The 24,937-nt window shown below is 43.6% G+C and overlaps 1 protein-coding gene across 11 annotated transcripts in view; it reads left to right on the top strand.

Annotated features, from left to right (window-relative positions):
• Positions 1-9,948: 9,948 nt before the first annotated feature.
• The window catches only part of SLC4A7 (solute carrier family 4 member 7), a 134,059-nt gene continuing 119,070 nt past the window's right edge, over positions 9,949-24,937 (top strand). For all 11 annotated transcript variants that reach the window (XM_053263322.1, XM_053263327.1, XM_053263325.1 and 8 more), the window contains exon 1: positions 9,949-10,155. In XM_053263322.1, the coding sequence (XP_053119297.1) occupies positions 10,108-10,155 (48 nt within the window). In that variant the 5' untranslated portion in view covers positions 9,949-10,107. The remainder of the gene's footprint in view (positions 10,156-24,937) is intronic.

A 24,937-nucleotide genomic window follows, 5' to 3' on the forward strand; every position in this document is an offset into this window, starting at 1 on the left:
GCCTGACACTGCTTGGCATACAGAGCAAAGGTGCATTGGTGCAGTGAGATAACAGACTAACTTCTTAACTGCACTGGTGCAGCAGGGAAGTGGCAATAGGAAGTCTTCTGTGCCACCTGAAAATATGTCTCTGGAAGCTGGGCAACTGCCAGGGATATATTTTGGGTGACACAGAGGGGGTTTTTTTGGGAGGGGGGGAAAATACAAAATTGCCACTTCCTCACTGCACTGGTGTAGTTATTTGGGAAGTTCTGTTAGGCTGCTCTCTTGCTGCACTGGTGCATCCTTGCTTGGTATGTCAGCCACTGAACCACAGCAACAGGATTCCTCCCAATGATCTTGCACAGATTATGAGTTATAAATGAGAGCTAGGATGTTCGCTGGGCAGAGTGACCTGATGACATCGAACTGGAAGCACTAATTCTGGAAGCATTTTAAACATTTAGAGAACTGACATATACTTAATTGAGAGTTTGGTGCTGTGCCAGAAGGCTGTTCAAACTCATTTGTAAGCTGGCTGTGAACCAGCTGGGAGTGATGTAACTCCTTGAAGCAGTAGAAGGAGTCTGTGTGGGAAGAACATGATCTATCAAAACAGACTCTCATGGGAAAGGGAGTGTTATTCTTGTACAATGTTATTTCTCTGACACCTTGAACTTGGGAAACAATGCAACACAATAAATTATTAAATTGTAAGACTATTGTAATTTAATTATAACATTTATTTGGCAATCTAACTGTTATGTAGTGCATACATCAACCGAGCAAAACTAGTAGCAGACTCATAGTGTTACAGGGTCCAGAAATGTGACTATCTGTACACCCCCTTGGCACTCCTACAGAGGTAGCTGGCCTGCTATAACTTGTGTTTGAGAGAAAAGAGTCCAGGAAAAGAACAGTGTTCAGAACTAAAGCTAAGAGTAGCTTTGGGAGCCTGGTGAGGAAGGAAGCATGGCCACCACATCCTATCACCATAGGAATCTGTATAAGGCTCCCTGTCACCCCAAAACATATAGCCTCTCTTCAGCATTCCTGAGACTCTCAGACTGGGTACCATTGCTTTTCTCCCTTTTCAGCCCCTTCCACATTCCCTATTTAGGCATTAAAGCCACTCAACCTTTCTTCCAAGATCTGCCTAAGCCTTAGAGGCTGACAGCATGCCTGGCTGACACATGTCAGGGCACCAGTTCACAATCATCATGGGCCACATATGTGTGTGTCTGCTTGGAAGAAAAGTTAACACTAAAACACAAAAAATCAAACCTTCTGCTTGCTCCACCACGGCCTCCAATTGGTGCTCGGCTTCGGGGCACCAGTCCATCATCATCACAGGCCAAGCAGGGTGTGTTGTGTGTGTCAACAGCACTAATGGGCAGATTGTGACATATCTGGTTTGGGGGTTGGCCAGAATGGGGGGCAAGCTGACGGTGGTGTGTCGGTGGGTGTGAATGACCATAAGGCTATTCTCACGATTGCCCAAAAGCGGACTAAGGGAGCCTAGCCCGCTTTGGGGCAATCGTGTGCTGCAATGGGAGCCCCTTAGACAAGGTTAATGGAGCGATTGATCTGTTTACCTCATCTTTTTGCTCATGTGTCGCTGCAGTACCGCAGCACCCCGCGCTCAGGGGGTCTCTCCAGGAAGTCTTAGAGGCAACAAATCCTCCAAAATCCCTAAAACCAACATTTGACTTCCTACGTAATTCTATCTTCCAGTCTAGCAAGAGCCAGTGTGGTGTAGTGGTTAGAGTGCTGGACTAGGACCGGGGCGACCCAAGTTCAAATCTCCTTTCAGCTATGATACTTGCTGGGTGACTCTGGACCAGTCACTTCTCTCTCAACTTTTTGGCATTTTCCAAGGGGACTCACTATCCCCTCTGTTGTTTGTAATTGCCATGACCCCACTTTCACAAATACTAAACAAAACAGGCCTTGGATACCAAACATCTAAAACATCAAGTAAAATCAACCATCTGCTGTACATGGACGATCTGAAGTTGTATGGAAAGTCCCAGTCAGAAATCGAATCACTGCTAAACACTGTCCATATATTCAGTAGCGATATAGCAATGGAGTTTGGACTAGACAAGTGTGCTGCATTAATAATGAACAGAGGGAAAATAAGAAAAACAGAAGGAATAGAACTGCCCAATGGAAGCAAGATCAAGAACCTGGAAGAGAAAGAACATTACAAATACCTGGGCATTCTCCAGGCTGATAACATCGCACACACTGAAGTTAAAAGAAAAATTGGAAGTGAATACATCAGGAGAGTTAGAAAAATCCTCAAGTCCAAACTCAATGGCGGGAACACCATACAAGCCATAAACACCTGGGCTATACCTGTTATCAGATACAGTGCAGGAATAATAGACTGGACCCAGGCAGAGCTAGAGACACTAGATCATAAGACCAGGAAAGTCATGACCATCAATCATGCTCTGCACCCCCGCAGTTATGTCAATAGGCTATACCTCCCTGGCAGCTCAGGTGGAAGAGGAATGCTGCAAGTCCATCAAACAGTAGAGGAGGAGAAAAGAGGCCTTGAAGAATATATCAAGGACAGTGAAGAAGATACACTTCAAATGGTCAATAATGCGAAACTATTCAACACCAATGAAACAAAGCAGGCCTACAAGAAAGAACAAGTCAAGAACCGAGCAGAAAAATGGAGAAATAAGCCACTGCATGGTCAATATTTGCACAATATAAGTGGAAAATCAGACATCACCAAGACCTGGCAATGGCTTAAGAATGGCAACTTGAAGAAAGAAACAGAGGGTTTAATACTGGCTGCACAAGAACAGGCACTAAGAACAAATGCAATAAGAGCAAAAGTCGAAAAATCCACTACAAACAGCAAGTGCCGCCTTTTTAAAGAAGCAGATGAAACAGTGGACCACCTAATCAGCTGTTGTAAAAAGATCGCACAGACTGACTACAAACAAAGGCATGACAAGGTAGCAGGGATGATACACTGGAACGTCTGCAAAAAATACAAGCTACCTGTAGCCAAACATCGGTGGGACCATAAAATTGAAAAAGTTGAAGAAAATGAAGATGTAAAAATATTATGGGACTTCCGATTACAAACAGACAAACATCTGCCACACAATACACCAGATATCACTGTAGTCGAGAAGAAAGAAAAACAAGTCAAAATAATCGACATAGCAATACCAGGGGATAGCGGAATAGAAGAAAAAGAAATAGAAAAAATCACCAAATACAAAGATCTACAAATTGAAATTGAAAGGATGTGGCAGAAAAAGACCCAAATAATCCCAGTGGTAATTGGCACCCTGGGTGCAGTTCCAAAAGACCTTGAAGAGCACCTCAACACCATAGGGGCCACAGAAATCACCATCAGCCAATTACAAAAAGCAGCTTTACTGGGAACAGCCTATATTCTGCGACGATATCTATAATAACAGCAACAACATTGACAATAAAATTCTGGCATCCCAGGTCCTTGGGAAGGACTCGATGTCTGGATAAAACAAACCAGTCAATAACACCTGTCTGACTGTGTAAACAAGAAATAATAATAGAAGAAGAGGAGGAGGAAGAAGAAGAAGAAGAAGAAGAAGAAGAAGAAGAAGAAGAAGAAGAAGAAGAAGAAAGCATAGAAGGAGAAACAGCAAGAAATGTAGAAACACCAAATAAAGAAGAAACAGTGCAATTCTTGGGGGAAATTATGGGACAATCCAATAGATTATAATAAAAAAGCAGGCTGGGTGAAAGAGGTCGAAAAATGTAACCAACAAATGCAATATCTAACAATAACACCAGAATTAATAAGTGAAAGAGCAAAGGAAATTAAAAACTGGACTGCACCTGGTGACGATGAACTGCATGGCTTTTGGCTTAAATACCTAACAAGACTTCATAAACAACTATCAAAACAGTTCAATCATATTTTGCAAGGAGGTGATATTGAACAATGGCTAATAACTGGGAAAACTCATCTCATCATGAAAGACCCAGCAAATGTGCAGTTCCAAGTAATTATAGACCAATCACCTGCCTGCCAACCATGTTCAAATTATTAACTGGAATAATAGCAGATGAAGTCATGCAACACTTATTAACTAACAAACAGCTTCCAGTTGAACTGAAAGGAAATTGCCCGAACACCAGAGGCACAAAAGACCAGCTGCTGATTGACAAAATGATTTTAGAAAATTGCAAGAGAAGAAAAACCAATCTAAGTGTTGCATGGATTGACTACAAGAAAGCCTTTGATTCATTGCCTCACACATGGATACTAAAATGTTTAGAAACAACTGGTGTCAGCAAAAACATTCAGATATTTATAAAGAAAGCAATGAGCACGTGGAGTACACAGTTAATAATCAATGGCAAGACACTTGGACAGGTTAGCATTAGAAGAGGTATTTTCCAAGGGGACTCATTATCCCCTCTGTTGTTTGTAATTGCCGTGACTCGACCTTCACAAATACTAAACAAAACAGGCCTTGGATACCAAACATCTAAAACATCAAATAAAATCAACCATCTGCTGTACATGGACGATCTGAAGTTGTATGGAAAGTCCCAGTCAGAAATCGAATCACTGCTAAACATTGTCTGTATATTCAGTAGTGATATAGCAATGGAGTTTGGACTAGACAAGTGTGCTGCATTAATAATGAACAGAGGGAAAATAAGAAAAACAGAAGGAATAGAACTGCCCAATGGAAGCAAGATCAAGAACCTGGAAGAGAAAGAACCTTACAAATACTTGAGCAAAAAGAAATAGAAAAAATAACCAAATACAAAGATCTACAAACTGAAATTGAAAGGCTGTGGCAGAAAAAGACCAAAATAATCCCAGTGGTAATTGGCGCCCTGGGTGCAGTTCCAAAAGACCTTGAAGAGCACCTCAGCACCATAGGGGCCACAGAAATCACCATCACCCAATTACAAAAAGCAGCTTTACTGGGAACAGCCTATATTCTGCAATGATATCTATAACAATTGACATTAAAATTCAGCCATCCTATGTCCTTGGGAAGGAATCGATGTCTGGATAAAACAAACCAGTCAATAACACCTGTCTGACTGTGTAAACAAGAAATAATAGAAGAAGAAGAAGAAGAAGAAGAAGAAGAAGAAGAAGAAGAAGAAGAAGAAGACCCCCGCAGTGATGTAGATCAGGTCTATACCTCCCTCGCAGCTGAGGTGGAAGAGGAATACTGCAAGTCCATCAAACAGTAGAGGAGGAGAAAAGAGGCCTTGAAGAATATATCAAGAACAGTGAAAAAGATGCACTTAAAATGGTCAATAATGAGAAAATATTAAACACCAATGAAACAAAGCAGGCCTACAAGAAAGAACAAGTCAAGAACCGAGTAGAAAAATGGAAAAATAAGCCACTGCATGGTCAATATTTGCACAATATAAGTGGGAAATCAGACATCACCAAGACCTGGCAATGGCTTAAGAATGGCACCTTGAAGAAAGAAACAGAGAGTTTAATGCTGGCTGCATAAGAACAGGCACTAAGAACAAACGCAATAAGAGCAAAAGTAGAAAAATCTACAACAAACAGCAAGTGCCGCCTTTGTAAAGAAGCAGATGAAACAGTGGACCACCTAATCAGCTGTTGTAAAAAGATCGCACAGACTGACTACAAACAAAGGCATGACAAGGTAGCAGGGATGATACACTGGAACATCTGCAAAAAATACAAGCTACCTGTAGCCAAAAACTGGTGGGACCATAAAAATGAAAAAGTTGTAGAAAATAAAGATGCAAAAATATTATGGGACTTCCGACTACAAACAGACAAACATCTGCCACTCAATACACCAGATATCACTGTAGTCGAGAAGAAAGAAAAACAAGTTAAAATAACCGACATAGCAATACCAGGGGATAGCAGAATAGAAGAAAAAGAAATAGAAAAAAATCACCAAATACAAAGATCTACAAATCGAAATTGAAAGTCTGTGGCAGAAAAAGACCAAAGTAATCCCAGTGGTAATTGGCACCCTAAATGCAATTCCAAAACAACTTGAAGAGCACCTCAACACCACAGGGGCCACAGAAATCACCATCAGCCAATTACAAAAAGCAGCTTTACTGGGAACAGCCTATATTTTTCAATGATATCTATAATAACAGCAACAACATTGACAACAAAATTCAGCCATCCCAGGTCCTTGGGAAGGACTCGATGTCTGGATAAAACAAACCAGTCAATAACACCTTTCTGACTGTGTCAACAAGAAATAATAATAAATAATTTGAATAATTTGTTTTCTTTCAAGATCCCTCCCAGTAATCTTTAACCTGAAGGGGCACTGAGGTAGTTCTTTTTACTCTATAAAATTGACAGGCTAAAGCTTCCAAATTGCACAGTCTTTGGGACCCATTCTGAAGGCTGTTAGTCCCTCTGCTTGGCCATCACCGCAGTCATCTTTTCTCTGCTGAGAATCCCACTTCCCTTTTCTCTCTTCAGACAGGCAGGGAGAATCCCATCCTTACTCTGCTCCTGGGAGTTTTCTATTTTTCATCCCTAATTCCTCCTTCCCATCTTGAGTGAGCGTGTTTGAGTGCTTGAAGTACCAGAGAGCTAGGCTAGAAGGTTTGTTTTAAGATTTATCTTTTATCAGAGGAAGTGGGGAAGGTGGTCAGCTCCTCCTTTTAGTTAAAAAGAGAGCCCCTGTGGGGACCACGATCCAAAGATCAGCTCAAGACCGCACATTCATGAGGGATTTGATCCATGGGAAAAACTGAGCACTGAAAAGGAAGCCTCTCAAATGGACCATTCTTGCATGAGAATACAAGCCACGATCAAAGGCTTGACTCTCTTATGGTCTGGATAGGAACATCATTCCAGAAGTGAATTTTAGCTATTTTTTCTTGGCCAAGGGTATTTGCAAGATACCCTTTCTGATTTATGTGATTCTAGCTGCACAATCCCCCATCCTGGTCCCCAGCTGCTTAATCCCCTTCAGCATCAGTATAGTAATTCTCCCATCAAGTGGCCTTTTGGCAACACAAGGAATGCCCTCAAGGCAAGCCCCACTTCCTAGTTCCCAGCAACCTCTCTACCTAGCCTACAAGGTCCCTCAAGAGGATAGAAGGCATCTCTTGTAACAATAGCATAGTGCTGTGTATTGCTTTCGGAGTAATACTTTGCTAAAATGTTAAGGTTTTGACAAGGATGACACAGGTTGAATGCTTGAATGCTGTCTTGGTGGATCAGCTGGACTTCCTGAAAGCCACCCCCCCCCTGCTGGACTATTCCAAGCTTGACATGGAGGGTGAGTGACTCATGGAGGCTCTTCACATGATTATTATGAAGAGCCGTGAGGGGGTTTGCGGGTAAAGCAGGCTTAGCCCGCTCTCCCCGCAGACGATCACAAGGCACCCCTGGGCGGCTGGATCGTCCACTCGCATGACTGCTGACTCCATCATGGAGCCGGTGGGGACTGCAGGGATCGGGGGCCGCATGGCCCCCGGAAGTTCCAGGATGCCCTGCGCAAGTTTCTCCCGCGCAAGGGATGCCCCTGGAGAAACCCCTGAGCCCAGGGTGCTGCGACCACACACGAGCAAAAAGACGAGGTTGATGGAGCGATCACTCTGTGTTAACCTCATTTAAGGTGAAGGGTATTTATGGCGGTTAGCTGCTGGGAGCCATGAGGCTCCCGTTGTAGCACACGATCGCCCCAAAGCAGGCTAGGCTCCCTTAGCCCGCTTTTGGGTGATCGTGAGAATAGCCTCATGGTCATTCACACCCACTGACACACCACCGTCAGCTTGCCCCCACAACTGGCCAACCCCCAAACCAGATATGTCACAGTCTGCCCATTAATGCTGTTGACACACACGACACACACCACTTGGCCTGTGATGATGATGAACTATTGCCCTGAAGCCGAGCACCAATTGGAGGCCGTGGTGGAGCAAGCAGGAGGTTTGATTTTTGTGTTTTAGTGTTAACTTTTCTTCCAAGCAGACACACACATATGTGGCCCATGATGATTGTGGACTGGTGCCCTGACATGTGTCAGCCAGGCATGCTGTCAGCATAGCCAGGGCCTAGCCAATTCTGAGGTCAACTTATCCCTCCCAGACTAGAAGAGAGGAAGGAAGACTTCTTATCAACTTCAAGAAACTATGTGGTATTCTTTTTCTTGTCACTGTTTGATATGCTTGCTGTGCTATTGCTGCTGCTGCTATGATTGATGACTATCTGGTTTTGCTGGAACTCAGATGGAAAAAAGCAGAACTTGGTTTCCTTCCTTCCTTCCTTGAGCCTTGTTGAGGTGTGGTCTGTGAGATGGTGTTGTGGTGAGAATGGGCAGTGGAGCTCAGCTCTCTCTAGTGTGTGCAATATTTTCTTGGTGATTGCTGTGATTTGAGCTCCATGTCTGTCTTTGAGACTAACTAACTTGTGCTCCACTCACTGCTCTGGGAACTTTCCAGATTAGACTCTGCAACGGGGTCACAGCATATCTGTGAAGTGTGCTTCCGCTCTTCTTGTGTTGTGACACCGCAGTTCCTACGCTGTCAGCAGGTGCCATTCACATTTCAGATGCCTTGTTTCGGATTTAATAATCGCTGCAATTTATTGCTATAACATTGTATATCAGGCGTAAAAAGGTTGCTGTATTTTCAGGTTGTTGGTTTTTGTGAGACTGCTCCCCCTGCTGGTAGCTTTGCTATTTACATTTTGAATGCGATTTGCCTGAACCGAAGCATTTTGCCACTGTCAAGCGGGTAGTCTGGAAAGTGCCCTGGTGGTCTGCTGTCTGCAGTCTGCATTGCAAGGTCTACTCACTCAGTCAAAATGTGGCTGAAGAGGTTGTTCTTCTTTTAGTTGAACTAAGTTATGGCTATGCTTGCAAAGGGTGCTACTGCTGTGATGCTGTTGCAATGGAGTGTGTCAGTATGTGGGAGAGCAACTTGTGCCAATGATACAGCATGGACACCTGGCATTGTGGCTGGCAGGTTTTGGGTCAGTGATTTTTTTTTTTTTTTGGTTGGTTGGTTGGTTGGTTGGACTGTGTTTTGCACTGTGTTCCTTGTTGGGCATGAGATTCCCTGTTTTTGTAGTGTGGTGTGTGGAAGTGTGCACTGTTTCGCCCATAGGGCTTAATGGGGAATTGAACTACCCCATTTAATCCCCATGGGTATCGCCTAGGGACACTACCCTAGGGGCATAAATGGGGTAGGTTGGGCGGGAGGGCATGATGGGTGCTACCTACCACCCAACCCACAAAACAATCAGGTGATTTTAAAGGAATTTGCTCCTGGCAAATTTCAAGCACTCCTTATTCTAACTGCAACCCTCTGCACACTTTCTTGGGAGAAAATTCCATTGAGTTTGAAGTTGCATAAAGTGCTTCCCAAACACAGTTTCCTCAAGGGTCCTGCTCGGTGGGTCCGTTTTATTCTTATTTTACAGACGGGGAAAAGAAGAGACCGAGGGACTTCTGCAGGGCCACACAGAGAGTCATTTCTCGGGCTGGGAACGGATTTGAAGTCAGTCGTAAAATCAATGCTCTGCATGACTGAGACCCACACGCAGCCTCGCATATTTCCATTTACTCAGTGAGGGTTGACTGCATTCATGGCTTTAGTTGTAATTTCCTCTTGCGTTAATAGGCAGCACAGCACAGCCGGCTTACTCAGAACTACAACCCCACTGTGTTCAAGGGGACTTAGGACTGCTTATGGTGGAGACAGGGGCAGCGCGAGCACGGGGTTCCCTTTGAGGGCGGATTGCGGAACATCCTCCGAACTCTCCAAAACTCCCCTCACAAACGCCTCTGAAGAAACACGAGAGAGAAAACGACCCAACTCTCCTCGCCGCCGCCGCGTTCCCTACAACCTAGAGGAGGAGCCGCATTCTCGCCGCGATTGGTCAGGCACGCTGCCAATCGGACGACGGGGCGCCGCCGGAGGGGCGTGGCCTTCGGCGAGCCGGCGGGTCTCTGTAGCAAAAAGCCAAGCGGGTGGCCGAGCGGAGGGGAAGTCTCGCTGCCTTCGTCAACGCGGCGGCGCTGCTTCCTTTTTCCTCTCCCTTGTTCGGCGTCGCAGCCCGGCGGCAACAGCCCCTTCCCCTTCTCAGCCCTGTCCGCCCCTCGGCACGCCATGGAGGAGGAGCGGGCAGGGGAGCAGATGAGACCGCTACTCACCACGGTAACTAAGCGGGCGAAGGAGGGCGTGTGAGCGAGGAGGGGACGGGCTGGGGAGGCGAGAGGCGCCCCCTTCCCGCCTTTCTCCTCCGCGGGGGCTTCCCGGGCGCTGCTGCTGCTGCTTTCTCTTTGTGGGGGCGGAGCCCGGTGGGCGTCTCTCTCTCTCTCCCTCCCGCTTTTCTCTTCCTGAGGCGGCCGCAGCCAGCGAGACGGCGGGTGCTCAACGCCTGTCAAGGCGGCACCAAGACTGGCGCTGCTGCGCTTCCTTCCTTCCTTCCTTCAACCCCCGGGTCTTCTCCTCTCACAGGTGTCAGTCCTGGGAGAGGTTACTCTTACTCCCCGCCTTGCCTCCTTCCTCGTCTCACTCTTTCTCTCTCCCCCCCCCCTCAGCACTACCAAAAATAATAAACGTGCCCTCGTTGGATTTGGCCGGTGCGGTTCTGTTCGCTTTCTCGCTTCCGCCTCCCGCCTCCTTCTCAGCATCTTGACCATCGGTCCTCCCCAGTGGCTCCCTGCTGCAGCTGTCAGCGGCGGGCGGCGGAATTGGTGTCTTTTCTCTTGCTCTCTCCAAACGGCTCCTGCGAGTAGTAGCCGCAGCGGCTCCTTTGCCTTTGTTCAGGCAGAGCCCTGGATAGGGCGCAGCAAGGCAGGCCCGGGAGGGCGCTGGGGCTCTTTGTTCCCAGTCTTCGTGCTTCTTTCTCCCCAGTCTGGCCCCCCCACCCCCCGGCTCGCTGACTTCAGGGTGTTTAGCAGCACGCCTTGGAAGGGTCACACAGGGTAAAAGGGGGACAGTGGCCAGGCTGTGAAGATCAGCCCTCACGCTCGTCCCTCTGTCGAAGCAAGCAGGGCATGTGTGTTGAGGAGGACACCCAGCCCGCAAGCGAGGGGGTGAATCTCCGGACGGAGGCAGCCGCGGGGAAGTGTGGGCGGCGAGAGAGCCGTCTCCTTCATCCCCTTACCGTCCTCTGCTACTTCGACTTCCTGCATGAATACAGAGTCAGACACATGGCTCGCCTGTGCTCGCTCTTTTGTCCTCGGATTCTGAAGTCCTAGAGGGAAAGAGAGCCGGCTCAAGGAAGTGAGCGATTTCCAGCCAGGCCCTTCATTTCATTGCCAGTGTGGAGGTGGTCAGGGAGGGACAACGCAACAGTGATTCACTTTATTTCCATTCAAGGCTGGGGACAAAGTGAGGCAGACATGTGGTCCCTCTTCGGCATTACAGGGGGGAAATGGGTTCGCTGTGATTATTTTCTCGCTGAAAAGATGAATTAGGGTTTTTGTTGAGAGTTTTTGTGGCTTTGGCCTATTGCTAACCTTGGGTTTATTCCCAAGGCTCTTTGGATCTGTGCCATGGCCGTTAATCTGTTTTACGGTTGTAGTGTAGACAGGCCTTAGGAAAGTGTAAGGGAATATACTGGAGTGTGCTTTTCTTCACAGTCATTTGTCTTTCTCTTTTGAAGAATTTGTACTATCATTATGTAGCAAACAAGTTAGTGCTAGATTTAATTTGATATGAGATTGTTACATAAGATGCTACTTGTTACTCTGCTAGAACTTCTTTGATATAATCTATGACTTAACGATAAGATGCGTGATTCTGGGAAGCTATAAAAGTTGCTATATCTAGATCTTGTGTGTTAGAAAAGAGTGAACTCTACTAGTCAAAAGATCTTTTGCATAGTTTAGAGTAATTTCATGTTAATGTGGTTTTTGCCATGTTGGATAATTACACTTGGTGTGAGAGTGACAAATCTAGAGCCTGATTCACAACAGTCCTTTGCTCCCACAAAATACAGCTATACCTGAAGCACAAAAACAGTCTGACCTGTGCTGGAAAGAGCAGCTTAAACAGTACCTCGTCACAGCATTGCAAGCTTTGGGGATGCTATTCTTTGGCAGGTGCAGTTGCAACTGTGTTCAAAGCAAAGGGTTCCAATGGCTTCTAGCTCTTTTTTAAAGGGCTGTCTTCAACTGCTATTTCAGGCTGCAGGGGCGTTACCAGAAGGGGTGCTCAACAGGATGGTATATGGAATGTTACATGGGTTTAGAAGAGGGGTGGGCAAACTTGGCCCTCTAGCTGTTGTTGAACTAGAACTTCCATAATTCCCAGCCACAATTTATTTTCCCACCCCTAGTTTAGGACATACTTGAGGTAGGGAACTGTGAAGTACCTTGCTATGCCTGCTGGGCATAAATTAGGCTCTAAGCTCTTGTGGTGATCACACTGTAAAAGTTCACAAACACCGACCTCTGAGTATATGAGAGGGGTAGTCTTGTTCTAAAAGTGTCAAGTTACTATAAAATTCCATTGTAGAAACTGGGCAATTGCCTCCAGCTATGATAGAGGGAAACAAACAAGACCCTAGGTGATCTTGAACAAAATGTACCAGAAGATCAGCCTTATTACTATTACTACGAATATTTATATACCGCTCTTCAACCAAAGTTCTCAAAGCAGTTTACATAGACAAATAATACATAAATAAGATATAGTCAACTGTCCCCAAAGGGCTCACAATCTAAAAAGAAACATAAGGCAGATCCCAGCAACAACCACTGGAGAGATGCTGTGCTGCGGTTGAATAGGGCTAGGTGTTCTCCCCCTGCTAAATATAAGAGAATCACCACTTTAAAAGGTGTCTCTTTGCTCCGTTAGCAAGAGTATATAACAAGCATTGTAGCTAGACACCTGCTGTGAGACATGATCACAACAGGTGATCATGATCAGGTGACCCATTTCCTATTTCTGGAGGTTGCACAAGATTTTGGCATCTAAGGAAGTGCCCTTGCTGCTTTCCAATGCCTAATACTTGATTATAAGAAGTTTTTCTTCTTCTGGAACTGACATAAAATTTGCTTTTGTGGTGATTTGTAGAATGGTTTTGATCTTTGTGGTTGTGAGCTCCTTCAAATCCACACATGTGAATAAGTCTGTAGTGAGCTGGAGATGGATAGTGGAGAAAACATGGTTTCAGTGACTCTAGTGGTTGCCTTCTGAAGCCAAAATATTGACAACTTTTATTCCAGGTTTTTTTTAGGTTCAGGTTCCTATACATTGGGTGTGGGGGAGAAAAAAAGCCATTGTTTTTGTAGTGGCTACAGTCTGGGTATGGGAAGTTCTGGTTCAAGTATCTGTTCAGCTATGACCAACATCACAATGTCGCTATGCACACTGCTTTGATTTCTTTGGAGAGAGGGTGTAACACATGTAACAAAACAGGCCTTTTCCATTCTATTTGGATAATATGTTTATCAAATATAAATGTGTTGCCTTGCATTCAGAAAACTGCAGGACATTCTCCATTGCTGCGGGTGTTCAGGCCTCACACAGAGGTGCCGCCTAAAAAAGATGCTCGGGTTTTGTGGTCTTCTCTGTATTGAATACCTCTCTTAAAGTTGCTCCCTCCAGTTGTTTACATTGGCTTCTGGTGTAGGATGACTCCACCTGTTATGGAAGTCGTCATTTGGCAGGGCTTCTGGTGTCTCGCATCATGGTTGTCTTTGGCTGCTGAAGGCACACAGGTGGGTCAAAGCTTCTCCCCCTCTCTTCCAACTTACTTATCCTGCCCTTCTGTTTCCCTCTCCCTTCCTCTCTGCCTCAACTGAGTATTGCTTACAGCTAGAACTAAGTGTCTGACAAAGGACTAGTTGTGTATTACTCAGTGAAGGGCAAACCTCAGACTTGCAGGTTCTACTGTGTTTATTATATAACTCAGAGATCCACTAACCATAGCCAAGTACCAAATAGTGGTTTAGGGAATGGGGTGGATATACCTTTTTTAGAACTAAAGAATGGGGTGCTGAAAAGCTCCTGGGCTGAGCACTTCTGGTACTGAAAAGCTCCTGGGCTGAAAATGTATTCGGAACTGCTTTCTGTACAAGAACTGAGCCTGTACTCCTTTCACACACAAATCCACTCATATTAACATATGAAGTACCTTTATACTGAAACAGCTAAACTGTTGGTCCATCTAGCTCAGCATTGTCTATACCAGGGCTGCTCAACTTTGGCTCTTCAGCTGTTTTTGGACTACAACTCCCATAATCCTCAACCACATCAGTATAGCCAGGGATTATTGGAACTGTAGGTCAACATCTGCAGAAGGGCCGAAGTTGAGCAGCCCTGGATACTGATTGTCAGCAGCTCTCCAAGGTTTCAGATGGGTCTTTTCTAAGCCTACCTGGCAGCTGTGAAAAAGGCCAATTCCATGCTAGGGATCATTAGGAAGGGGATTGAAAAGTCTAAGTGGGGAGTTAAGGGGAGCCTTTTCTATAACGGATATTATTACATCAAGAATTGAAAACCTTGCTGATTGCAAATTGCCCACAGATCTTCTTTTAGATCCAATCTACTCTGTCTGCCCCTGCTATAAGAGGAGGCTAATTGCTTACAGAAATCTTTTGGATATGTTATGAAAGTTTCCTTATTTTACGGATGTAAGGAATTAAGCCTTTGACTCAGAGCCAGCTCACGTGAGGGGGAGAAGTGCTGAGTCATCCTTGTTGAGCTGCTTGAGTGGGTTTCCCTTTTAAAACTTTTTACTTTAAACCTTCGGTAGATTAAAATAGTACCACCAGACACTCTTTTATCAGAGACTGGACAGGCTGGGTTGGAGTGCCACTGCCTAGATTTCTTTCTTTATCTTGCTGTTGGGCAAATATAAAAAGCTTCCATGTGTATGTCTACATGTGGTGAGAAAACAAGGTAGCTGAGCTGAACTCTGAGATGCTGTGCGCTAGTGTTCCCCCCCACTCTTCTGAGTTAATAACCAACTCTGAGAGGCTTGTAAAAAAGAAAAGAACAAAAATCCCCAGTTTATTCAGTTGCTACAGACTGGTCCATCTGAGGCTTTAGTTTTTTAGATGCACTTAAAGCAAAATACATTCCTAACGCAAAATCTGACAAAAACTTTTCCTATGCTAGATTCCCAAACTCATAAAGCTATGGCTTCATTTCCCTTGAAAACTCACCAGAATTCCTGGCAAGATGAAGCCTCCTGCAAATCTCTCACCTGCAGCATTCACCATGTGGGTGAAGACTCCATGCTGCCCCGCACTCTCCTACTTCCTTCTTTCCAGTATTCCCCCAGCAGCTCTCATATCTCACCCACCTGGTAGATTGATTGGTCAAGACCTGGGGTCGCCAGCCTGTCAGTCAAGCACAGGGGTTCACTTCCTGTTAACTCTAGGGCGTGGGGTGGGGAGACTGGTCACTACCGAGGATCCTTCAAGTTTTCTTTCTGTTGCTTTGGCTATTCCATCACCAGGCTGAACATGAATGGCGCTGTAGCATAGCTCTTCAGAATACTTTTTGGAGGGAATAATTCTGGACCTTCTAAGTTCTTACAGCTTACTGAAGGAGGCAGTGTATCTGGGTACTTAGAGGTGAGGTCCATTAATCTTTTGAGAGTAGAAAGAGGTACCTTGTGCAAAAAGAATGGTTAAAGAATGCTTAATTTAGGTTATTGTCTCTGATGCAGAAATAGCTCTTCACTGCAACGGACTTAAGAAATGAGGCACAGTTCTATCATTATGGATTGTGCTCATCATCCTGCTCTCTTGTAAGCTTATACAATTGTGGTCTGCCAAGCTCTCTTGTCTGAGAAGAGATCTGTTTGTATAGTGAAAACATGCAAACCCGGAAGTATTTTCTTTTTAGCAACAATTAGCTCTCTAGTTAGATGTAGTTTGTCTTTTTAAAGCAGTTCAGCTGAGCCTATTTCATTGCTAAGGGGAATTGCTTTTTTATCACCTCTTTCTAATTGTTTTACTTTATAAAGTACCATAATTGGGTTTTCTCTACATATTCTGAGGCCTTCCCCCTAGCAGAAGTGTCAGTCATTTTTCACACCCATTAGTTAGCATTTTTCTTAGATGGCCCTCTTGTGGAAGATTCCAGCATTAGTGCAGCTTAGAAAATCCCAGAGGAGTTGTATTTATGTAGATTTTCTACTGAATGTGTTTATTACCTGTCCATTTTTTCCAGACTTCCATATCTCATCTAACTTGTGCTTCTATGTAACTTGAAATATATGCTCTTGAAAGGTATTTTGATGTAGAAATTAACAGGTTACATGTGTAATTTTGTGTGTGTGACGTCAGGTCAGCGTCGATTCCTGGCAACCACAGAGCCATGTGGTTGTCTTTGATAGAATATAGGAGAGGTTTGCCATTGCTATCTCCCACGCAGTATGAGATGATGCCTTTCAGCATCTTCCTATATTGCTGCTGCCCGATATAGGTGTTTCCCATAGTCTGGGCAACATACCAGCGGGCACTCAAACCAGCAACCTCTTGCTCCCTAGGCAAGTTACTTCCCTGCTGAGCCATTAGGTGGCTCACACATGTAATTGGCCTACATATAAATCCATATTGATTTACACAGGATTCCTAGGGCCAGTTTGTCCTACTGCATGCAAATTTAAGTGTAGCACCTGAGCCAGGTAATGGATTGATGCGACAAGAAGAAGTAAATAAGCAAAGTAGGGGAATGTTGCTGCTTTTGCCTTCTAGTCACATTGGTCTATCACCTGTCTGAGCTAGACGGATGTGACCATGACAGGGATAAAAAAACCCATTCCCCACTTTGCTTGCTCACTCTTCCTTCACAAGTAGAAATAAGAGAGAGCAACCCACCTCCAACTTGCTTGCTCGTGCCTCCATGTTCATCCATCACATGCCTGAGCCAGATGGATGTGTTTAGAAGGATGAGCGAGTAAGCAAGATGAGTCTGCCTGCTCCTCCATGGAGCAGAGGACATTGCCAGCCCCCTTCCTGCCACTTTCAGCATCACCACGCAAATGGCCCATGTGAGTACACACAACATGCATGTGCACCAGCCATTTGCGTGGCAATGCTGATCCCAGCTGTAAGGAGGCATGCTGCAGTCCCGTGCGCCTGCTTTTTGGAAGAGTGCCGACGGGGGGGGGGGGAGTGGCGGGGGGGGGGCTGGCAGGTAGGCAGCGCCTTCCCTGCCCCTTACAGTGACACCCCCTTCTGGGAATGCACAGAACCGGTCCCGTGCACATCCCTAGTAAGTACATCTTCCCCCAATGGACCAGTGTTGCTAAAGGCGAGCAGCAAATCCCTCCCCCCACCCCATGGAGCTGAAGTTAGTCTGGCTCCTAAGTATTTTGGCTGGCTTTTAGAACCAAGACAAAAAGGGGTGGGGTGAATTCTCAAAGATGCTGAATGAATATTGATCAGTTCTTTGAAAGAATAAATAACTGATACATATTTATTCAGAATGTTTGGAAATTTTCTCCCTCTCTTTGTCTTAGCTGTTTTATGCAATGTCATACCCCACCTCCTTTGGCTCTAGGTGCCAGGGAAAGAAGAATATCTGTCCTAGGAAGCCATGACCAATCATTCAGTTATACACATGCAGAGCCCTATCCATTATGGTGCTACAGATGTGTAAATTATAAGTATTACATGGACATCTGTTCCCTGTAAGGACTTTTAGGCCTAATATGCATGGTCCTAAAATGTTTCTGGAGGACAAATTATGATATTGACATTAGCACTGAAAATAGCTTTTATTAAAGTTCTTCATACCCCACCACTTCTGTGGGTGAAGTGCTGTGCAGGGCGATTAACTTGTAAACCAATTGCCCTGGCTAGTTAGAGAGACTTGAGCCCTTTCATATAGTCTGTTGGCAAACAAGCACTATTTCCCCCTCATCTTTCTTCTCCTCCCTTTTGAGTTAACTGAAGTAGCTGGAGAAAAGGGAGAAGTGAAAATGCCAGCAAGAGAAAGAGGATCCTTCCTTATGCTTGCATGCCAATTCCCTTCCTTTCCTATTGGGAGATGGGGGTGGGGAGAGAGAGACAGGAGCAAATCGGCAAGAGGCACTAGAGAATTCCCACTAAACTTAAATGTTAATGAATGTGTGGTATACCAAGAAGCTGCTTCTGAGGCAATCTCAGTGAATGGATAAGGGTGGACCTTTTTGAGTTCGATTCTAGAGCTTCTCGAAGGTACACTTCACTTTGGTTTGACATAACTTACTTAACAGTTACAGTTTGAAAATTCAAGATTATCTATATAATTTTTCAAAGACACCATATATTATCCTCATGTTTTCATCATAATTAGATTAAGAAGCAGCAGCTTGAAAAGATATCTAAGTATATTGCCTGAAAAAGCGAGGAGCTATATATATTTGTGCAATGCTACATAGCTGTGTGTGTGTTCACAACTGAGCAGTGTTTGAATAGATCCCCCCCAAACTCTTGTAAACATCATTGTTTGCTTTTGCTCTGACTTCAGAGTGCATATATTTTGCCTTTTGTTTTTATTTGCTTAACTAGACCTTGGGCTTTGAATAGAATCTACATAAATCTCTGCCAACAAACAATGTAACTTGAAATAGTTCATACATTTGGTTGTCTGCTATACAATGAACAGAAATGAATATCAACCTGTGGTATTTATTTTTAGCTATATTTCTTCAGTCTGCTAGATTGTTGTGAGTAGATAATCATTTTTCAATACTCCTAAAACAATACCAATTTTTAATTGGTATTAAAAATTGGAAACTAGTAAATTATCCCAGGTACTAACCCTTCTAGAGCCACCTAATGGCACAGTGGGGAAGTAACTTGCCCAGGAATCAAGAGGCTGCTGATTCGAATCCCTGCTGGTATGTTTCCCAGACTATGGGAAACAACTATGTTGAGTAGCAGAGATATAGGAAAATGCTGAAAGGCATCATCTCATGCTTGCAGGAGATGGCAATGGTAAACCCCTCCTGTATTCTTCCAAAGAAAACCACATGGCTCTGTGGTCCCCAGGAGTCTACACTGACTCGATGGCACAACTTGACTTTACTTACTTACTAACTCCTTTGGTTTGACAATTCTACATTTGCAGTATTCATGTTCTCCTCTTCTTACTGTTTCTGAAAAACTACCTACATTATTTATTTCTCAGATTTGTAGACTGCCCCAAACTTGTGTCTCTGGGAAGTTTACAACATAAAGCAAATTAAAATGAAAACCTTAAAATAATTAAAAACCAGTCAAATTAAAGAGCTTGGGTGAAGAAATGAGTCTTTAGGTACTTTTAAAAGGTTGTCAGAGATGGGGAGGGTCTTATTTCAGCAGGGGGTGCATTCCAGAGTTTTGGGGCAGCAAAAGAGAAGGCTGGTCTCTGCATAGCCACTATTTGAGCTGGTGGTAACTACAGACAAACCACTCCGCATTTCAGTGGGCAGTGGGGCTCATGGCAAAGAAGACATTATCTTAAATACCCAGAGCCTAAGCTGTTTAGGGCTTTATAGGTTGTAACTAGCACCTTTTATTTTGCCTGGAAACTCAAGGCATCCCCACATAGAGTGCATTGCAGTAGTAGAGTCTGGAGGTTACCAGCATATGTACCACTTTCTGAGGTAGTTTATCTCAAGAAACAAATGCAGCTGACATATCGGCAGAAGCTGGAAGAAAGCATCTCTGGCCATCACCTGAACTTGGGACAGCTTAGGATCCAGAAGCACTCCCAGACTGTGTACCTGTTCCCATCTAGAACTGGCAGATCAAAATTGTCTCCTGAGTTACTACCCTGCACAATCAATACCTCCGTCTTATCTGGATTCAGTTTATCTTCCATCCAGCCCATCATCGCCTCATCGCAAATTAGGATTATCTATTCTTAATTCATACTGTAATTTTTTAGTCTGTTTCCGAAACTTGTGGAAACAAAGATATTTACTCAGGGACGGCTAAAGCAAGACATACACAAACTTATTTGGCCTATAACTATCTGCATGCATTAATTTACAATCAAATGATAAGCAATTATCTTTTAAATATAAGAGGAGATGGTCTTGTGGTAGCAAGCATGACTTTTCCCCTTAGCTAAGCAGGGTCCGCCCTGCTTGCATATGAATGGGAGACTTGATGTGTGAGCACTGTGAGATATTCCCTTTAGGGCAGGGGTGCACTAGTCAAATACCCTGGTGGGCCGGAACCAACCATGACTTGGTAGGCAGGGGCCGAGGTAAATTTTCAGCGCATTAATGATTACATTAAAATTAATTATTAAAAATATTAATGAAAGCAGTTATTAGTTACTCATTAAAAATATTGAAAGCAAGTATTAGTTACCCACAGCATGAGGAGGGCTCCTAGCAACCTTTCCTCTTCCTTGTCCCCCATGCACTTTCAATGCCTTCAAAGATCAGTTTTGAAAGGGGGATGATCTCCACCAGGTCTCTGGGGCAAGGCAGCATTTTGCACCTTACCTCAAGCACCACAATACTTTGGGCTAGCAAAAAAGTCCCTGCGGTCCGGATCCGGCCCCCGGGTCTTATGTTGTGCAGGCCTACCTTAGGGGATGGAGCTACTCTGGGAAGAACAGAAGGTTCCAAGTTCCCTCCCTGGCATCTCCAAGACAGGGCTGAGAGAGAATCCTGCCTGCAGCCTTGGAGAAGCTGCTGCCAGTTTGTGTAGACAATACTGAGCTAGATGGACCAAAGGTCTGACTCGGTATATGGCAGCTTCCTGTGCTCCTGTGTTCCTAATTAAATGAAATAGCCTTAAGTCTTTAAGTGGGACCAATACATGCAGATTTGGTACATGTGTATTAAAATATATGTAATAAAACCTGTATGTAATAATACCTGTCTGTATTGGTTTTATGTTAAAAGTCCTCACATGAAATGCAGAATAAAAAGATGGAGCTCTGCAACCTTGTGGCACTAAAGAGAAGATACAGTTGAGAATGGCCAACACAACAAAGGCAGGCCAAGGAGTATATTCTAAAAAGAGGCAAGAATGATAAAAGAGTGGATACAGTAAATGGCTGGTGAAACAAGAACAGTTAGGTGTTTCTTCTTCGAATATATAGGTAGGAACTATGCTTTCTCTTCCAGACAATTATTTGCCTTCCTATTTGGCTCAAACTGTAGTTTTACGAGCCTCAGTTTTTAAGCAACACACGCAGCATGGTGCTTTTGTCTTGCCACTCTTCTAATGTTTCTAACATCTATTTTCTTATGGCCACCCGACTAATTTGATGACCAAGAAAACATTTAATTTGGACCTCAGAATCTTGGATGAAAATTCTTACTCTGCAGTGAGTTGGGTGGTTTTGCTTATGTCTGTCTACATCTGTTTTGAATCTGAAATATGGATAATAAAATTGAAATGTGAAGAGCAGCATGCACACTGAAATGCCAGATCCATGGATAGTTTTTTGACTATCATTACTTGTCTGCTGTGTGTACTGCTCCTGTAGTGTGTATTAGAACAACTTGTGCAGTGTACAAAATACCTTCAGGCATAAAAAGTGAGAATAGTGATGGCTTTATTCAAATATTTTTAGCAGTTGAACTATGCCTCATTGCTACTTTTTTTTTTGGTAGGCAAGCTCAGCTGTTTCTACTTGCATCTTAAGCAGATTTGTAAGCCCACGTCTCCTTCCTATAGTTTTGTGTGTGTGTGTGTGTTAGAGCACTCTTTTGCCTGTTCTTATGTTTAATTCCCTAAAACAAGCATGGAAGAAATTGCTGTTTTGCTTTAGCTTTTTCTGCCTGAGATCCATTTTCCTCCTAGCTTCGTAAAATCGAGGCCAAAAGGTCTTGTCTCAGAATTTCTATGCATTTGGATGCATAGTTTACAAACATTGTATAGATACTGATATCCAGGGATCTACCAATGTACACTTAGCTCGCTAGCTAAGTGATCACTACTTGTGATCACCACCAATCCCAACTCTTTCCTTGGATTCTTTTCTGGTAGCACTGGGATATGGAGATGGTGAGAAACAGTGGGAGCCCTCTCCTACTTCTCAGAAAGGATTCCTGCTATTTCTTAGCTTCTCCCAAATGGCAGTGGAAATGAGACCTCTGAGAAGGAGATCTGTGCGGAGCTGGGAGTCCTGCTGGCCAGAGGGCTGGGGGCACTTGCAACTGGCGAGCTGGCAAGTGAATTTGTAGATGACTATTGATATCAAATATAGCAGCTTCAAATTGAAACATAGTTTAGAAGTGCTTCTGCTGTAGTGAACAGATACATTTGTCTCTGGTTTCTTGGTTTTAAATAATACCTGAAGTGGCACTAGAGGGCGCTACTTGCTAATCTTTTTATTAGAAGAATCTCATGCTTTGAATGTACACATAGGGTACCAAAGACAGTGACAGTAACTTCACTGATAACACTTAATTTGGCAGTTCTGAGGCTGGAAGCAGACTATAGCTGCAAATGGCTGTATCTGTTTTGAATGCCCACTTAAATACCTCAGGTCTTTAAGTCTGTAGGTTGTATCTTAATTATAAATGAATATCCATAGTAAGTAGGCATCTGTAGATACTGAAGTGTACTTAAGCTGATAATTTTTTTTACTGTGATGCAACTGGTTATTTATATAGATTGTATGTTTAGCTTCTTGAAGTTAAAAACTTTGGGCCTTTTGGATGACTATAAAACTTGATCTGAATCCTGTTCTTTAGGAACTGGTCTGTGACTGAAACAGCTTTTGGATAAGTATTTCTGATTATTTAATGGCGACTCATTCCTGGCACACCTGTAGGACTTGATCAAGCTAAGTCTTAAGAGCATAAACAGAATCACTGGATACGTTTGTCATACATGATCAAAAAACCATCTGCTTGGTAACTAGTTTATTCCTAAGTACATGTCCTAACAAAAGGAATTCAAAAGTGTTTTTACTACAGAGTTGAACAGTATATGCTACAAACTTGCACACTGGAAATATCACGAGAGAGAGAGAATTAAGGCTTGGTTCATATGGTGACCTTCTAATGAGAGAATATGTAGATGAATGTGGATGTTTGGAATTGAAAGGAAGGAATTGTCTTCCATGCTCAGAAGAGTCAGACTAGGTAGGAGATGCTTACTGATATATTGTTGCCAGGAGAGCTAGTGAAAAGAATAGGAGCATGCACTTTTGTGCACTAGAGGTTCGCTTTGATTGCAGAGAAGTATGTGGGGGCATATTGGCAGTGATTCAGAGGACCAAATTGTGATCAGACTGTCCCCCCCTTTAGTATTGAGTTAAAGTGGCATAACCCTATGCTAAATGTATTCTGTGCCTAACTCCTTGAGTAGTACTCAGTTAGTACAGTATGTTCTGTCACAGCAATGAAAGGAAGGCCATGCTTGAAATGCCAAAAAGTGCATTTACTGATAGCTGATGACCTAGTTCTTAAAAAAACAACACCAAAATCTATTTGTTTCTTTCTCTGCTGAGACTTGATGCACTCACTGTATCTGCATTATCTGACTTAGAGTCACATTGCTGCTTGTGTTGAGTTAAATTAATCATCTGTAATAGAAGCTACTTAAACTGCATTTTGGAAACTGAAAGCTGCTTATTGTAGTGAAAAATAGACAAAATCAGATATGATATGCAATTTCTAATTACGCTAGACTTTTAAGTATTCCAGACAAAAAAGAATGGCATGTTTTGGGTTGGAGGAACATGGAGTATGTACTTCTGGCCAGAGATGTGGGTTTTCTTGAAAGTTTTGCTTGGAAATGTTTTCCAATTCAGCATTTCCTCAAGTTATCAGGAAAACTTTCAACACACTTTTCCTTGTGCAAAATGTTCTTCCAAAGTTCTACTATGCAAATATTCCTGATTTTTAAAAAACACACAAATATTCAGGTGAGAAAAACATGCCAAATCTGGTCACAAACAAACCAAAACTCCATATATATATATTTTTTTTACAAAGAAACCAGAACTCCATATTACTTTGTTTACAAATTAATAAAACATATATACTCTCTGACACACTTCCAAGGGATAATTGCCTGGAAAACATGAAATTTCCAGGTTTGCTTGATATCCATTCATTGTTACTAATGTAGTTTATGAAACAATGAATTCATAGAAAATAGGGGGGGAAAGGCAAGGGAAAAATCTATAAAACTTTCCTTGGGAAATCTTCCACAACCCTACACCTGTTTCTGGTGTGTTGCCTGGTATCAAACTAATGCTAAATATTTAACAAATCAGTAATAATCTGTTAAGCAATCCATGAAGCCAAAATGGAAACTTGCACTCTTGATCCATTTTTACAAACACCCCACCCGCCACTTGTACAGGGAAACTGTATCCTTTATTCTGTTGAACTTCTCAGTAGTGTTAATGCTATTGACTGGTGCTCAGCTTGCCACCTGGAAACTGAGCTCAGTGCTCCTGAGCCTGATGCAACCATGAGCTATCAGCAAGCAAAGCAGGAGCAGATTGCTCCCTTTTTCTCCTGGGCATATTTTACACAGGGCTTTTAGCTCACATCCCGTCCAGAATGGAAGGTGTGTTTTCACATATCGGCCAGATTTACCCCGAAGTCCCTGCAAGATAAAGGAGCACTTCACACTTGATTCTGGTTTTTCATTGCATGTTGGAGTATAGCCCGATTTATATCCAGGATTAAAAAATCCACGTTTTGTGTCAGTTTTGGGAGGCACCTTTGAACTTGCAGTAAACTTGTGGTAAAGCCTGTTGTGTGAAAAGATGTCCAGGTTGCCTTGGTCCATTGCCTGTCTGATCCAGACAGATGTGATCAGGAGGACAAGGGATTAACGAATGCCTTGCTTACTCATTCCTCCTCCTGGTTGCATCTTTCTGGCACAGGCCATCTTATTTATGTATTTTTCTATATAAACCGCTTTTGAGAACTTTGGTTGAAGAGCGGTATAGAAATAGTCGTAGTAGGCAATGGACCAACACAACCAGGAGGAGGAATGAGCTAGCAAGGCAAGGGCAAGCAAGGTGGGAAGTCAGCCCTTGCGTGGAGTGTAGGGTGTTAGGCATG

Source organism: Hemicordylus capensis, chromosome 6 (genome assembly GCF_027244095.1).
Source record: "Hemicordylus capensis ecotype Gifberg chromosome 6, rHemCap1.1.pri, whole genome shotgun sequence".
NCBI lineage: Eukaryota > Metazoa > Chordata > Lepidosauria > Squamata > Cordylidae > Hemicordylus > Hemicordylus capensis.